Raw genomic sequence first — 16316 nt, 5'->3', positions numbered from 1 at the left:
ACATGGGAGAACATCAGTTTTACACTTAACATTTCATTGCAACGATTACTATCCCCTCCATGCATCATCATTCAACAGTATTTGCCTCTATTCCCTCTGTTTTGTTTTGTTTTTTTTTTGGAGGGGGATGTACACAAAAACACGCAGGAATATATAATAATTTAAACAAAGGGCACATTCTGCAAGCCCGCCTCCTGGCTACCAGCACTCAGTCTTTCTCTGTCCATGTGTCTAGAGTCCTCAGCTGCTCCCTTTCTCCGTGTTCTCATTTATGCCTCTATCTCTGGTGTCACTGCTTCTCTGGCTAGGGTCCTACATTCCACTTGTGCGCTTCTCTCTTGATAGTACTAGGGTCCTCTGTTCCTGGACTGTAAGATTAACTATTCCTCCCTTTTTGTTACAGAACTTCTACCTTTACAGTTGTGATAGTTACAATTAGTCATAACAGTTACTACTGAATCGTAAGAATCCTATCCCCATCTCTTCATTAATATTAATCTTAAAACCCTCAAAATGTTCATTTTAACATATGTCTCTGCTCCTTGTCCAGCCCTGCTCCCTCTGATTTGGGTCATCTTCTCCAGAAACACTGAGCATAGGCAATTCAGAAGCGCTTAGGGGAGGGAATTATTCCAGCATCTGACCTTTTCTGGGGCATGTTGTTGTTGTTAAGTGCTGTCGAGTTGTTTCCTACTCATAGCGACCCTGTAGAGGGTTTCCAAGGAGTGACTGGTGAGCTTGAACTGCCAACCTTGCAGTTCAAACTGACTTTGGCAGTATAGCGCATTAACCCACAGCACCACACCAGGACTTTCTGGGGCATATTATGGAAAATACTTTCTTAGAAATGTGCCAGAGGTTATTTTTTATATCTCTGGGGAGAATCAGGGAATGTTCTGCTTCATGTTTCAATGGCCCTATTATTTGTGGCTCTGTTGTCCTGGTGTGGTACCAGTGGTACCTATTAACAATAGGGTAAGTACTGGACTGGTAACCACATGGTGGGTGGTTCAAATCCACCAGCCATTCCACAGAAACCCAATCTAGGGTTCTCTGTGAGTCATAACTACTCGATGGCACTTAACAACAACCATTATCTGTGTGAACTGAACAAGTCAGAACTTGCAGTAGCCTCTGAGAAAACCCTCCTTAAGCTCTAGTCTCCTGATAGTCTTGGTTTTCCTATCTGCTCATTCAGGTTCTCAGGCAATGATTCCCCAGGGCAGAAAATGTGGAAACCAAATTATTTGCTTGGAGAAATCCTTGTATGCTTATCAACCATTGAGACACAAAGAAATTTTATTTGGGATGAGCATAGTGAGTAGAAAATATTTATTTTTAGACTCATTAATCATTAGGAGGCGTTCCAGTGTGGTTCTGTGGGTTAATATGCTAGACTGCAAAGTTGGTTTGAATTGCAAGGTCAGGGGTTCAAACTCACTAGCAGCTCCTTAGAAACCCTATATAGGGTCGCTATGAATTGGAACCCACTCAATGACACTTAACAACAACAATAACTATCATTAGGAAGAGAGGGGGAAAAGAGAGAACTTTTAGCAGTGTTGGGGAACTCTTGATCACATTTCTGACTGTGGATTCAAGATTCTTTTGTAGAAGTCAGATGCAATGGAAAACTTGTAAAGTCTAGGCTATCTGGCATGATACATTTCTTTGCTTTTCCTGAGAAATTAAAGTTTGTTTGTATCCAAAACAGCAGTCATGATGAGCTGTGTGTTTAGTCTTGTCTTCATTAGGTCCTTACAGATCTTGACTCCTTTGCACTGAACTTGCCTGTGTTGATCGCCCAGGAGTCCATATCTACTTGCTTTTTGTTACTGAATTATTTTTTTTTAAATAATAAATAAATGGAAACAAGCTAGCCCTCTTCGATCTGTAGCCTGAGCTTTTGAAGAGGCATGAAGATCCTTTCTAGAGAGTTCCACTCGGGCCAGACTGCATTTTGCCCAGTCTCAGGTGTACACAACTGCCACAAAAGCAGTATCTGCCTCACCAGTGGCCCTCACCAACATCAAGGCCCTGCAGCCTCCCACACTGGGCATGCCCCCTTTGTCATCTCAGTGTGCCCTAGTTTATGGTGAATTGCCTTTCATATAACATTAACTATCCCAATATCTACGCTACACATGAGCAGTTTTGAGTTTTGTTGTTTTTACTTTTCTCTTGGTCCTTTTTGTATATTCTTGGCTAGATGAAAACCAGCCTCTAATTATGTATTAGTCTGGGAACATAGTGTTTAGGGTGAATATGCCTGAGTTAATTGAATGTCATTAGTTATGCCTCACAATTAATGAATACATTCTTTGCTTGACTTAAAGATCATATAAATTAGTGAAGCTTATTTTTAAATGGTGTGCTGTGAAATGGTTTTGTGGGGACACCTCTGAGCTATTACTTGCTGGGTCTCACCCCTTGTCCGGTAGCTATTTATTATTCCCATTTTTGCTGCTTAATTGCAACTTCTGTTTCCTTGCCAGTGTGAATTCTGTCTTAGATCTGCAGGAGCGATACTCATTGCAATCAGCGGTTCTTACCCAACAAAAACAACCCTATGTTTTACAGCACTGGGGGTAACTTTGAATGGGCTGTCAATTTCAATGTCTGGCTGAGGAGAGGAATCAAAATACCTTTTCTGAGTTGGGCAATATAGGGTTTCAAAAGGAAAGATCCACATAAATTTTGCTATGCTGTTTGTATGAACCATAATTTTCATAAAGAAAAACTTCAAAAAAATTGGTTTTAATAAATAGTTTCTTCAGAAATCTATTCCTTATCCTCCAAGGATACCACTTACCATTTATTAAAATGTATTGTAGTTTTGAGAAGTATTGAAATCACAAATAATAAACATGTAGTAACCATGCTACATATTCAACTAAACATGTCATCTAATCATATATTTGAAATATAAATTTCATTACTACCTTTGTTGTTTGTTTTTTTTAAGTAAAAAAATTTTAGAAGTGTTTACCACAACAAAGATAGTGGTAAAATTCAAGTAGACATCTTCGTAAACTGTCTGGAATTTGGAAGGATCCTCAGCTCTTGAATTTTCCATTTGCGAGAACTCAGCTGAGTTGTGTGACTCAAGATGATATAGTCATAGGCTGGATTCAAGTTCTCCAGTTTAGTGGCTAGGAGTTTACCTAATCCCTCTACGCCCCAATTTCCTTATCTGTAAGATAGGGATAATAATAATAATAATTCCTCTTGTCATTGACTCAATTCTGACTCATGGAGGATCCACATGTGTCAGAATTGTTGTTGTTGTTGTTATGTGCCGTGGAATCGGTCCGACTCATAGTGACCCTGTACTAGGTTTCTGAGGCTGTAAATCTTTGTGGAAACAGAAAGCCTCATGTTTCTCCTGCAGAGCAGCTGGTAGTTTTGAACTGCTGACCTTGCGGTACACAGCCCGATTCATACATAACCACTACGCTAGCGGTGTCAGAATAGAACTGCACAAAATAGGGTTTTCAGTGGTGTGGCACTGTAGGATCAGCACTGGACTGCAAACCACGAGGTCTGTAGTTCAAACCCACCATCTGCTCCTTGGAATTCTGATGTGGCGCTGTGGGCTAATGCATCAGACTACAAAGTCATTTGAACTGTAAGGTCAGTGGTTCAAGCTCACCAGCTGCTCCTTGGAAACCCCATACAGGTTCTCTATATGTCGGAATCAACTTGATGGCACTTAACAATAACTGATCCTTGGAAACCCTCCACAGGGTTGCTGTGAGTCGGGACCAACTCAATGGCACTTAACAACAACAACAATTTTTCCCAGAAGTAGAAAGAAGCCTTTCCTCTGAAGTATTTACTTGATACTGTTGAAAAAGTCAGATAAGATCATGCATCTGAAGAGTTTAATGTGGGGTTTGGCACACAGTTCACTGAGTATGGCCAATAAAGTTAATGCCGAGTAAGTTGAGGCAGAACTGAATCTAGACCTCAAGTATCCAGGCTCCTGAGCCAGTGGCCCTTGCACCTGTCTTTTTCCTTGGATCTTCGTGTACCCACCCCGTCAATAACTCTCCTCATCCCCCACCACTACCAGCCAGTGCCCTCTCCTTTTCTTTCTCTCTCATTTCAGTACAACCAGGAACATTTTGGCACTTTGTACTGAAGCTTTGCACTAACCCTAACACCACCCCTTCTAACCCCACCATTTGCCTTGTTTCTATTGATATTGATTACAAAAGCTTCTTTATTTCCCGTCCTGTGATGGGCACCAGCATTGTCAACACAAATCTCAGGCTTCTGTGATGGCCAGGGGCTAAACAGAAAGGCTTTTTGGGGTGACTGGCATGGCACAAACAGGAACTAAAAGTTCTCAGCAGGACTTTGGGTGAACCAGCCTAAGGCCTCCCCATGGGGGTATTTATAATATACTTATGTGATCATGAGTTTTATAGGTCTGTAAATATAACTGTCAGCATTTAAAAATAAAAAGGAATTGTCAAAGTGGTTTGAACAGTTATTTCACAAGTAAAAAATGATATTGACACTTTTTTGTTCTGAGGGTTTATTAAATATTTGCTTCCTAAAGTAATCACAAATGCGTTCTTAATAATACAACTAGTTGTTGTAATTGTTGTTGTTAAGTGCCATCCAAATAGTCTCCATTCATAGCAACCCTGCGTAGGGTTTCCAGGAGCAGCTGATGGGTTTGAATTGCTGTCCTTGCATCTGCAGTCCAGTGCTTATCCTATAACAGCACTACATCAGCACTCCAAGACAGAGACCTATTACAATCTGCAAGATGAGAAATTAGCCAGTTGGATCTACCCAGATTCTTTTTTAACTGCAACACTGTATGATTTGATATAAGCCAAGCTACGGGTATAACTGTCTTTAATATCTCTTTTCACCTCTTCTTTAATGGTGAGAACCAAACATTCCTTAATTCTTGTAGGAGTGTAGTTTACAAAGACATGACTTGTTTTAGAAATAAATATAACTGTCAAACAGCACAGCCTATGTGTTGAAGATGAGTCAAAGAATCTAAATATAAGAATGTCTTTTCCTATAACAGGTTTTTATGATGTTTAAGTCTTCTCAGTGTTCTGATGCCCTCTTGATGTTGATGTAGTAAAGTTCCATGGAAAAAGGGTAATGTTCTGAAATAGAAAATGTATTTAAGTTCACTAAATAATTGTTGTTGTTGTTGTTAAGTGCTGTTGAGTTGGTTCTGACTCGTGCAACCCTGTATAGGGTTTCTGAGACTGTAAATAGTTACAAGAGCAGAAAGCCTCATCTTTCTCTTGCAGAGCAACCAGTAGATTCAAACTGCTGACTTTTCAGTTAGCAGCCTAGTTCATAATCCATGACGTTACCTGGACTCCTCCAGGACACTACCGTGTTTTGGACTGACTTTCCATTTCCATGTGATTGGCTGGAGCTCCATTGCTCCTCTATCTTTATGTCTCACGGGACTAGCAAAAATCGCTGCACCCTGAGGCCAAGGTCTGCTGAAATGTGGCTTGGTTGCACTATAAATTAATCATCACTGCCTACAAGTGGACTCTCAATTGTCCCCAAAAGCCCAGCCACCTTTATCTTTTTACACTTGGTTTCTCACATTCTGCATCCGTGTTTTTAGGGTCTCTGATACCTCTAAGCCTCTGAACCCCTCAAGTTCTTCCTTTCAACAGATGGCCATGGCTGCAACTCCCCAAAGGAACTAGGATCCCATGGACAGGGAACTCCTGTCTCCCCTTAATTAAAGCCTGCAATAGGTATTTTCAATAACCTCATATGGATGCGAGAGCTGGACAGAATTGATGCCTTTGAGTTGTGGTGTTGGAGGAGAATACTGAACGTACCATGCACTGCCAAAAGAACCAATAGATCTGTTTTGGAAGAAGTGCAGCCAGAGTGCTCCTTGGAGGTCAAGATGGCTAAGCTTCGTCTCTCATACTTTGGACATATTGTCCGGAGGGAACAGTCGCTGGAGAAGGATGTCATGCTGGGTAAGGTGGAGGGTCAGAGAAAAAGAGGAAGACCCCTAAAGAGATGGATTGGCCAGGTGGCATCATTAATGGACTCAAGTGTGGCAGCGGTAGGTAATGAGATTGGCCCAGGATCAGACATTGTTTCGTTCTGCTGTGCATGGGGTCGCTATGAGTCGGTTCCGACTCCATAGCACCTGACAACAACAACAACATCTCTGCACACTCCTGACCTCTTCTCCTCCTGAAAAAGGAACTGCCTCTCCAATGCCATTTCCTTTCTGAAGGCTTGAGATCCCATCCCCTCCCCTCACACCATCTCAGGAAGTACTGCAGAATATCTTTCTCTCTCAGGCTTTTCCTCAATCCCCCATCCCTCTCCAGCTCTGCTGCCCTACTGCCCTCTTAATCACTTCCAGACTTAATTAAAAATTAAGCCTGTTCAGTGTCTGCATTTTCTCACCTCAAATACTCTCTTCAGATTACTCCAGTGTGGCTTTCATTGCTATCCTCCTTCAGAACTCCTCATGCTAAGGTCTCCAAAGACCTTCAGGTTGCTGAATCCACTGGCATTATCTTCTGACTTCTCAGAAATATTCAACACTGTTGATTCCAGGTGAGGTAACACTGTTTTTCATTCCTACCTCACAAGCAGATCTTCCCTATCTCCTCTGTAGGCACATCCTCCTCTTCCAGACCATCAAATGTTGATGTTCTTCAAGATGGCTTCTAGTCTCTTTTGTCATCTCATTGTTCTCTGTCCTCTTTATTCACACCCAGGGAGAAACTGATTTTTTGTACACAGACACAGTGATATTTCTCTCCTGTTCCTGCCTCTCCTGTGAACTCAGATCCATAGAGCCACCTGCCTCACAGACAGATGTCTCAAGTGCACATCAAATTTATCAATTTCAAAATTGAACTCGTCAGAGAAGCCACTCCATTCACGTTTGCTTCACGATCACCTGCCCCTGTGGATTAAGCTCACTTTGGGGGAAGGAAGGTGTCTTGGAGATTCCTCTATATTCTATGAATCCAGCAATGTGTTAAAAAGTCACTGTTTTTTTCAAGAAATTTGTTTTGTTTTTTCATTTTGTATTGTCTGGTTTTGTTTTGTTTTTCATTTTTGCAACTATGGACCCTTGGAAGAACCTTACATTCTACTGGAAGTTCAAGTCCTTAAACTCATTTTTATTGCTAATAACAAGGAAAACATACCTCAGAAAGCAAGATGAAAAACTGATTCTCCAGAAGAAAGTTCAACTTTTTCCAAGTCCTGTGTCGAATCCTATCCCTGCCATTCACTAGAACATAAATGAAATTTGGTATCACTGTTCTCTGTCACTTCAAATTTCCTTTTGTTCTTGATTCCTGTCTAACTCTTTCATATGCATCCCTCCTTTCCTTATTGAAGGTTCATCTTTTAGTAAATCCATACCCTTGTCCTAATACTTTAAAAAAAGAAAGAAAAAATGTAATTCCTTTAAGAGAGGTAAAGACCACATGAATAATAATAGCTGTTCTTTAAATAGTCAAAAGTGTAAAGAAATAATTATGTACATTACTTCAACAAATAATTACATCAGAAGATATCAAAAAGTCCTTTCTCAAATAGCATTTTCTTTTACACAGGGAAGTTGTCAGGGACATGGCATCAAAGTTGTTCTGGGCTGAGGCTCTGCAGGGAAAATAGATGAGGGAGAATCAAGAACAAGTTAGCATATGGGTTGACCCTGTACTATTCCTCCTTTGGCACACCATCCTGGCCACCACAGGCCCCAGCGCAGGACAGAGGTGAGAAGTAGGGATTGGAGTTGAGGTGGTGAGAAAGGAAAGAGAAGACAAAACCTAAGTGGTCTTTATATGGTACTGTAGGATAAGCATTGGACTTGCCAAAGGATTTTTCTGCCCACCTCTCTCACTTCCCTCCCTACTCCATTCTATATTTTGTCTTCTCTTTCCTTTCCCACCAGCTGCTCCTCAGAAACCCTGTAAAGTCACTGAGTTGGAACCCACTTGAAGGCACTTAACAACAATGAAACAGCGTGTTTAAGTCAAGGACGCCCCTCTTAGATACAAGCATACTTCATTTTATTGTGCTTGATAGATAACTGTGTGTGGTTTTTTTTGGGGGGGTGGGGGGGTGGAGAGGAGTAAGGGGTTAGGGTTGGGACTAGGGCTAAGTCTTGGATAGACATAGGACTTAGTTTAGTGTTAGGGTTATGGTTAGGACTAGGGGCTAGTGTTAGAGATGAGGGTTTGGCTAGAGTTAGGAATAAGGCTTGCTCTAGTTTTTAGGGCTGCAGTTAGGTTTTTTGATTTTTTTCTTGAAATCTACTTGGTTTCCTCTCATTTGTAAGTTCTGTAACTACATTATTCCCTCTTTTTACTTTATGGGTTTTGTTGTTGTTGATCTCTGGTTGTCCCTTTTCAGTCTTACAGGTCTGCTTTACTTTTTGCATACTTCTCCTGGTGTGGCACTGCGGATTAATGTGCTGGCTTACAAGGTCGCTTTGATCTCAAGGTTGGCGGTTCAAGCTCACTAGCTGCTTTTTGGAAACCCTAAACAGGGTCGCTATGAGTCAGGACCAACTAAGTGGCACTTGGAAATAACAACAACAATATATCTGGGTTGAGTCTAGGTGATACTGCTGTGTATATTCACCTCAGGTTGTAGTTTGCTATTGTTGGTCTGCTGGCCTAAGAACTCCCTGTAGTAATTTTTGTAAGATTGGTCTGGTTTTTACAAATTATTTTAAATTTCTATTTTCTGAAAATGAACAAATTTCACTTTGTATTTGACGGAAAGTTTGGCTGGATAGTTGATTCTTGGTTGGCAGTTTGTTTCTTTCAGAGTTTTATATATGCCATTCCACTGTCTTCTTGTCTGCACGTTTCTGCTGAGAAATCAGAACTTGGTTGCATTACTTCTCCATTGTTAGCTAACTTTTTGTTTTTTTCTGAGCTGCTTTCAGGATTCTTGTCTTTGGTTTTGAAAAGTTTGATTAGATTATAATATATCTTGATGGTGTGTGTATATATATTTGGTGGGGGGTGGGGCGGGTAGAGGGGATCTATCCTGTTTGGAGTTTATTCAACTTCTTGAATGGTGGTATTCTTGTCTTCCATGATGTTTCATGATGACAGTATTCTCCATGGGGCTTTCTGTCTCTTCCTGTTCTGGAATTCCTATCACATATAAGTTACTTTTCTGTATGTCCCACATAAATCTTAGGCATTCTTCAGAGTTTTTTGTTCTTTTTTCTGATTGCTCCTCTAGCAGATGAATATTGAAAGATTTTTCTTCAAGCTCAGTAATTCAGCTTACCATTGATTTAATTCTGTTTATTTGCCCTTTCAGTATATTATCTATTTCTGCAGTCTTAATATTAATCTTTTGGCTTTCTAATTACTGATTTTGTCGATTCCCATTTTTTCAATTGTTTTGTCAATTTGTTTCCCATTTTTTCCCTTAATTTCCTCTGTTTTCATTGATGACAGCTATAGTTTTCTCCATCTTTCTCTCGATCCATTGAAGTTACCTAATTAGCATTATTTAAAATTCCTTATTATGTAGATTTGATACCATTTCTGGTGTTAGGTACTGACTATATTTTTGGTCACTTGTTTGAGGCACTCTGTCTTGTTTCTTCGTGTTAGTTGGAATTGTCTGTTTTCTCTCAGACATTGTGGTGTCGTATTTATATTTAGTTGATGATTGTATAGGTGTATTCTCAGACACTCACCATCTGGCTCCTGGCGGATATGGTAGAGATTGGAAGTGTGAGCATAGTTAGTTCTCTGTTCACTGTGTAGTGTAGGTCAAAGGGGGTTTACCCTCCAACCCCAGACAGACCAGAGACTGCACAGGAGGGGGTACTACTGGCTGCTGGTTTTGTGAGAACCAGGACTGGGCGCGTCCCTTTTGCCAGGGGGACATGGGAACAAGGGAAGAAGTGTACCTCCTTGCCGCCAACCTCCAGCCATGTCCTGTGCCAGCAGGCTGCTCTCCAAAGCTCAGGATGGCTGTACCACTCCACACCAGTCTACAGTCCGCCCATTTTTCTTCCTTCACTGCTCCTGTTCAGCTGCTTCTTCCAGTCAGCATTTAACCCACCTCTCTGTCCTGTGTACCCTCGGATGGCCAGGGCCCCAGGATCACCATCTGTGTCTGTTTCACTGGGTCTCCCGCGTCTTTGTTATAGAAGGTCATCTTACGCATCTGCTTACACCACCATCTTGCCCAGGACTCAGTTAACTGTGTTTTTTTGTTTTGTTTTTTCTTTTTTTTTAAACAAATTGACCAATTTGTGGCAACCCTGCATTGAACAAGTTTTATCAGCACAATTTTTCCAACAGCATTTATGCACTTCATATCTCTATATCACATTTTAGTAGTTCTTACAAAATTTGAAATCTTTTCATGTTATTGCACACCTATCCACTATTGTTGAGTTGATTCTAACTCATAGTGACCCCATAGGACAGAGTAGAACTGTTCAATAGGGTTGCCAAAGCTCTAAATCACTAAGGGAGCAGATTGCCTCGTCTTTACCCCGTAAAGCATCTGAGAGATTTGAACTGCCAATCTTGGGTTATCAACCTAATGCTTAACCTGTTGTGCCCTCGGGACTCCTTAATAGACAACAATATAGTATATGCGTAACTGTTATATGCACTGGGAAGCCAAAAACTTCACTGGACTCATTGTATTGCAGCCTTCGCTTTATTGCGGTGACCCAGAGCCAAACCCACAATATATCCTAGCTATGCCTCTAACAATAATCTGTGCCATTTATTTGATTTTGTTCTAGATCAATGAACTGAGCCATGTTCAAATCCCTGTTATGTTGATGCCAGATGACTTCAAAGCCTATTCAAAGATAAAGGTGGACAATCACCTTTTTAACAAGTAAGTACAAGTATGGCCCTGTCTGGGACTGATATGGGTACTAAGAGTATGATTTTTGTGGATTTCTATGATCACATTATTTTTCAATGGGTAGGAGTAAAGTTTTTCTGGTGAAGTTAATCCTGTGATAAACATAACCATCTGTCATTTTCAGAAAAGCAACAGCAGACCCGTTTGGGTAACATCCTTTTGCCATATGGCATACTGTTCTCTATGAATATCTTATATGTTCAAAGTGATATTCTCATTACATTTTAAATGTTTGAAGCTGTAAATTGCTTGGATTTTTAGCAGTTATGAACCTCGTGCTCTCTTACATGAAAATTAGAAACTGATTAGTTTATAAATATAAATGATTACTTCATAAAACAATAAAGAATTAAGGTACATTTTTATAAAGCATAATTGTATATGGAATTGGGCATTAAGAGTATTTCTCCTTCATTTGAATATACTTTTAGACCTCATTATTAAGGCCCTGGGTGGGATAAATGGTTAAGCACTTGTCTAATGACTGAAAGGTTGGAGGTTCCAATCTACCCAGAGGTACCTCAGGAAAAAGACCTGGTGCTCTGCTTCATAAAGATCACAGCACACTTTTACTTTGATGCTTTAGGTCACCATACATAGAAACCAGCAACTAGTTTTGTTTTAGGAAGGTTGTTTGTGTATTTTTGTTCTCTGTGGAGTCCCTAGTAGGCAATCCATTGAGAACTGAAGATTGCAACAATGTATAAAGTGTGACTCTGCCGTCAATGAGCTCATAGTTAGGCTGATGGTTGAAAACTGTCACAAATAAAGTACAATATTCAGTGTATAAAGTCCTACAATAAAGGAGCATTGTGTATGTGTGCATGTATAAGGCTGTATGGTTACACAAAAGAGAAAACAGTTAATGAGTGAGGTGAACCTTCCTGATGACTATAGAAATCCCTTCCACATGAGGATCGATTATGAAATTTCTTAATGGAGCTATTGTTTTCATGTGACGTGGATGTGATACTTCCTCCCCCAACACTGTTTACAGGTTGACCTTTTAATGGAATTTAGTCTATGTGAATTGAGAATATGCATTTATATAAAATATGATATTCTGGGAGTGAGAAAACAGTCTTGCTTTATAGACTTTCATCTAGCAAGTAACTGAAAATGAATCTGGGAGAGCCCTGTTTGCTACACTGCCTTTTCCCCAACTCTCCTACATTTTTGCTTTTCCTTTACTGTTGTCCTTTCTACCTCTTCTTCCTTGGCGAAGCGGTGGTAGTGTGTGGTCAGTATTTAAAAGTTTACATAGCCCTCGGTCATGAAAGGAGTCAGATATTAATGGTCTACCATTTTCTGTCCCTTAAGATCCCACTGTGGATTATACTTGGTTCTATGAACTACATCTGGGTTTACAGACAGTGAACTCAAGCATTTCTTGGGATGCCTTACTTAGATGGTGGCAGATTAAAGTCTGGTAAACTGCCTATCTGGCTGCCTGATTCCCTAATATCACTGTTTCAGAGAAAACATGCCGAGCCATTTCAAGTTTAAAGAATACTGTCCGATGGTTTTCCGTAATCTGCGGGAAAGGTTTGGAATCGATGATCAAGATTTCCAGGTGAGTTGCTTTTATAACATTTGTTTCAAATGAGTTTTATAACGTTTTTTTCCTTTATAAATGGGGATGGAGATTTTTGTTACTACAAGTAATTATATAATACTAATTTTTGCTTTATATAAGGATCTTCTAGACTTCTTTTTGAAGTAACAAGTTCTGTTGGTTAGATGCATTGATTTCAGTATAGAAGGTGGTGGAGACCTGGTGTGGCACTGTTGGATAAGCACTGGACTGATAACTGCAAGGTCACTGGTTCAAACCCACCAGCCACTCCTCAGAAACCGTATACAGGGTCACTATGAGTCAGAATCGATTCAATAGCACTTAACAGCAATAACAACATCTAAGTTGGTAGGAAACGAAATTAGTTGAGGCTCATTGTTTGTAGATTCTGTATTTGCAAATCCGCTTACTTGCTAACAAGTATTTGGAACTCCAGGATCAGTAGTTGTGTGCTTTCACTGACAGCCATGGACTTGTGCAAAGTGGTAAAAAGTTGAGTCCCCCAATGTGCATGTTCCTACTTGCAGGTGAGCAAGGTGACATTCTGCAGCCTTATGCTTTATTCTCTCTTATGCTCTCGTACTTTAAACAAGTGCTCTTTTCACAGTCCACTTAGTGGACGTTTTCGGGTGCGATTTTATTGGTTTTGTTTTTTGCATTTGGGGGCTTTTTGTTAGTCATTTCACATTTAAAACTGCCCTGTGGTGCTGTGAATAAATGCAATGAATTGCAAAGTTGGTTTGACCTGCAACGTTGGCGGTTCAAGCTTACCAGTCACTCCTTGGAAACCTTATATAGGGTCGCTATGGGTTGGAACTGACCTGACAGCACTTAACAACAATACCATCAAGCATAGTGTTCAAATAATGTCTAGTGTTCTAAGGATTGTGATGTACCTTACAGAGACAATCAAGTGTGTTCTGTAAGCTTTATTCCGGCACGAGTTCTAGTGCTTTTAGCAATATATCTGAAATAATGAGTCTTTAGGAGTCCTGATATGATGATGCTGTGGGTTAATGAGCTGGACTGCAAAGCCAGTTTGAACTGCAAGGTCAATGGTTCAAGCTTACCAGCCACTCGTCAGAAACCCTATACAGGGTCACTATGGGTCAGAACCTACTTGACAGCACTTAACAGTTGGTCTTTTAGTAAAAACACATAAACAAGGCTGTAAAAATGTTCTGATCAGAGGCGTGCAGGAACCTAATTTTGTCATTCCCCTCAGAGTAATGATGTAATATTTGCTGATTCAGTGCTTGCAGAAACTTTAGAGAACGTCACTATCACCGATAATGAGAACTGACCATAATATTCTTTGAAAAGAGACAGTTATGTAATGCTCTCTCATTTTCAGGTAGAAATTTCTGCAAGCAGAGCCTTGTTTTTGTTTCTACTTTAAAATACATAAAAAACCTGTGAAAGTGTGTTGAATTCCCATTTCGTGTATTGCTAGTGTGGCACCGTAGGATAAACACTGTACTAATAACCACAAGTTCAGTGGTTCAAGCCCACCACTTGCTCCTTGGAAATCCTATACAGGGCCTCTATGAGTCAGAACTGACTCAAGTGCACTTAACAACAACCTATTTGTAGGGTCATTTAGGAATTTTAGAATTTTGTTTTTCTTGCTGATTTTGCTGCTTTGAAATTGACCAACAGTGACCTGCATGCAGCACTTTGCCAAACTCCTCACTTTGAGTATAAGGGAGCTTCAAACAGTTCATAGCAAAATGGAATTGAAATATAATAGAATTTTCCCACTAACTTTTCACAGAGGCCACAGCACTGTTCTCAGGGTCCAGAACTTGCCCGTTTCTAGAATGGACATGTGGAGCATTTTCCAGCTCTTGGTACCTACCTGTTGTTGTTGCTAACATGCCATCGAGTCAGTTCCAACTCATAGAGAGACCCTGTATGGGGTTTTTGAGGCCGTCCATCTTTACAAGAATAGAAAGCCTCATCTTTCTCCTGAGGAGTGACTGGTGGGTTTGAACTGCCGACCTTGTGTTTAGCAGTCCAGTGCTTATCCTGCAGTGCCACAAGCACTCCTACTATATAACAAATATGCACTGTTGCTTTGCCTGGTTCTCACAGTTAAATGATAAACTTGAGATGGTGGTGCTATCCTCTCTGTTGAGAGATGATCATTTTACCTAAAAAGGACCTGACACAGGTTATCTGGTTTCATTTGATGGAGACTGTGTGCCATGGAATTGGTTCTGACTCATAGCGACCCTGAATAGGTTTTCCAAGGTTGTCAATCTTTATGGGAGCAGAAAGCCTCATCTTTCTTCTGCAGAGCAGCTGGTGATTTAAGCTGTTGACCTTGCAGTTAGCAGTCCAGATTGTAATCCAGTATGGCGCTGTAGGATCTATGAACCATAAGATTAGTTCAGACCCACCAGCTGCTCTATAAAGGATTGTTATGAGTCGGAACCAACTCAATGGCACTTAACAACAACAACAACAACAACACACTACCAAGGGTTTTCATTTAGCCAGTCAGATTCTTAAAAGTTGAGGACTCATTTCATTTTTTAATTAACAGCTATGTAACATAGGAGCGTCAAGGACTACGCTCTGGTATTTTACGATAGTTGATTCATTTTTCTATGAGAGAGAATAATTTTATACTATTTAGAAACTATTATTACATTTAAAGAGGCCCTAGGAAAATGAATTTGGTATTTTTAAAGGTATCTAAAATAATAGAAGATAACTTTAGCATCCTAAGAAAAATTCTGCCCAGCTCTCTCGTGAAGATCCCTGGGTGTCTCAGGTTTGTGACTGTAATCAAATGGGTTTGTTTTGTGTCCTTTTGCCTCCGTTCTTTGGAAAAAGCAGTTGAGAGATATTTTTCCCTAGTTCCTGAGGAGTTACTTTTGCTCTAATTTCTACCCCAGAAGACTTGTTGCGTTTGTCCAGGTTGATAGGCATTTCCTGGACACACTGTAAACAACTTGACTTTGATACATTTTGTTTGGTCCTGCGCTGCAGCCTGCCTGTGACTAGTATACACCTTGCATAGATTGTTCAATAATACTGTGCATATGAGGTGAGTTGCTACCTGTTATGCAAATGAAATATCTATGGCCTATCAAGGAATTGGTGAGTTCATGGTCCTGCTGGGAGTATCACTCCTTGTAACTGACAAGTAGTTTATGTGTTTAAGCAGCTAGCCCGTAAAGATTTTTGAGACAGAAAATAACAGAAAGAGAAGCAGAAAGAAAAAGAAGAGAGCTGAACTCAAAACTGGGAGGCAAGGATGCTGAGGTTAGGGAGGGCGGCCAGTATCGGAGCTGGAATGGTACCGCAGCTTGGAGAATGTAGAACTATCTGGGATATATTTAACCTCCTTCTCAGGGGATTAGACTTTATAGTGATTCTTATATTTGAAGTTATTCATACAGCAATAGACTGCTAACCCAAAGGCTGGCAGTTCAGATTCACCCTATAGCAGCGCTGTAGAAGAAAAACCTGGTGATCTGTTTCTCTTAAGATTACAGCCCAGAAAGCCTTATGAGGCAGTTCTACTTTATTACACACAGGGCTGCCATGAGTCAGAAACAGCTTTATGGCACAAGGTGTGATTTGGTTTTCCTCTGCTAAACACAAGAGTGTATCATCCTAGATTCCCATTTTTTATTTTATTATTGTTATCAAATAAAACAGCCATTCTGTCATTTCACAAAAACTGGCTTTAGAGGGCTCGCGCCACAGAATCTTTTTAGATTCTTCAATACATTACCAAATTGAAACTCTGATATTTCCTCTCTTAATCAATCCTATTAAATTATATTTGAAATGGATCCATTAAGTCCTGAATTCT

General features: G+C 40.3%; 1 protein-coding gene across 1 annotated transcript in view; it reads left to right on the top strand.

Annotated features, from left to right (window-relative positions):
- The window catches only part of PIP4K2A (phosphatidylinositol-5-phosphate 4-kinase, type II, alpha), a 233474-nt gene that overhangs the window by 134045 nt on the left and 83113 nt on the right, over window positions 1-16316 (top strand). Inside the window, exons 2-3 of the mRNA XM_006869901.1 lie at window positions 10784-10881; window positions 12388-12484. Of these exons, the coding sequence (XP_006869963.1) occupies window positions 10784-10881; window positions 12388-12484 (195 nt within the window). The remainder of the gene's footprint in view (window positions 1-10783; window positions 10882-12387; window positions 12485-16316) is intronic.

Source organism: Chrysochloris asiatica, unplaced genomic scaffold (genome assembly GCF_000296735.1).
Source record: "Chrysochloris asiatica unplaced genomic scaffold, ChrAsi1.0 scaffold00137, whole genome shotgun sequence".
Lineage (NCBI taxonomy): Eukaryota > Metazoa > Chordata > Mammalia > Afrosoricida > Chrysochloridae > Chrysochloris > Chrysochloris asiatica.
The sequence above is the reverse complement of the archived record's forward strand: the minus strand, read 5'-3'. Positions and strand labels throughout refer to the sequence as shown.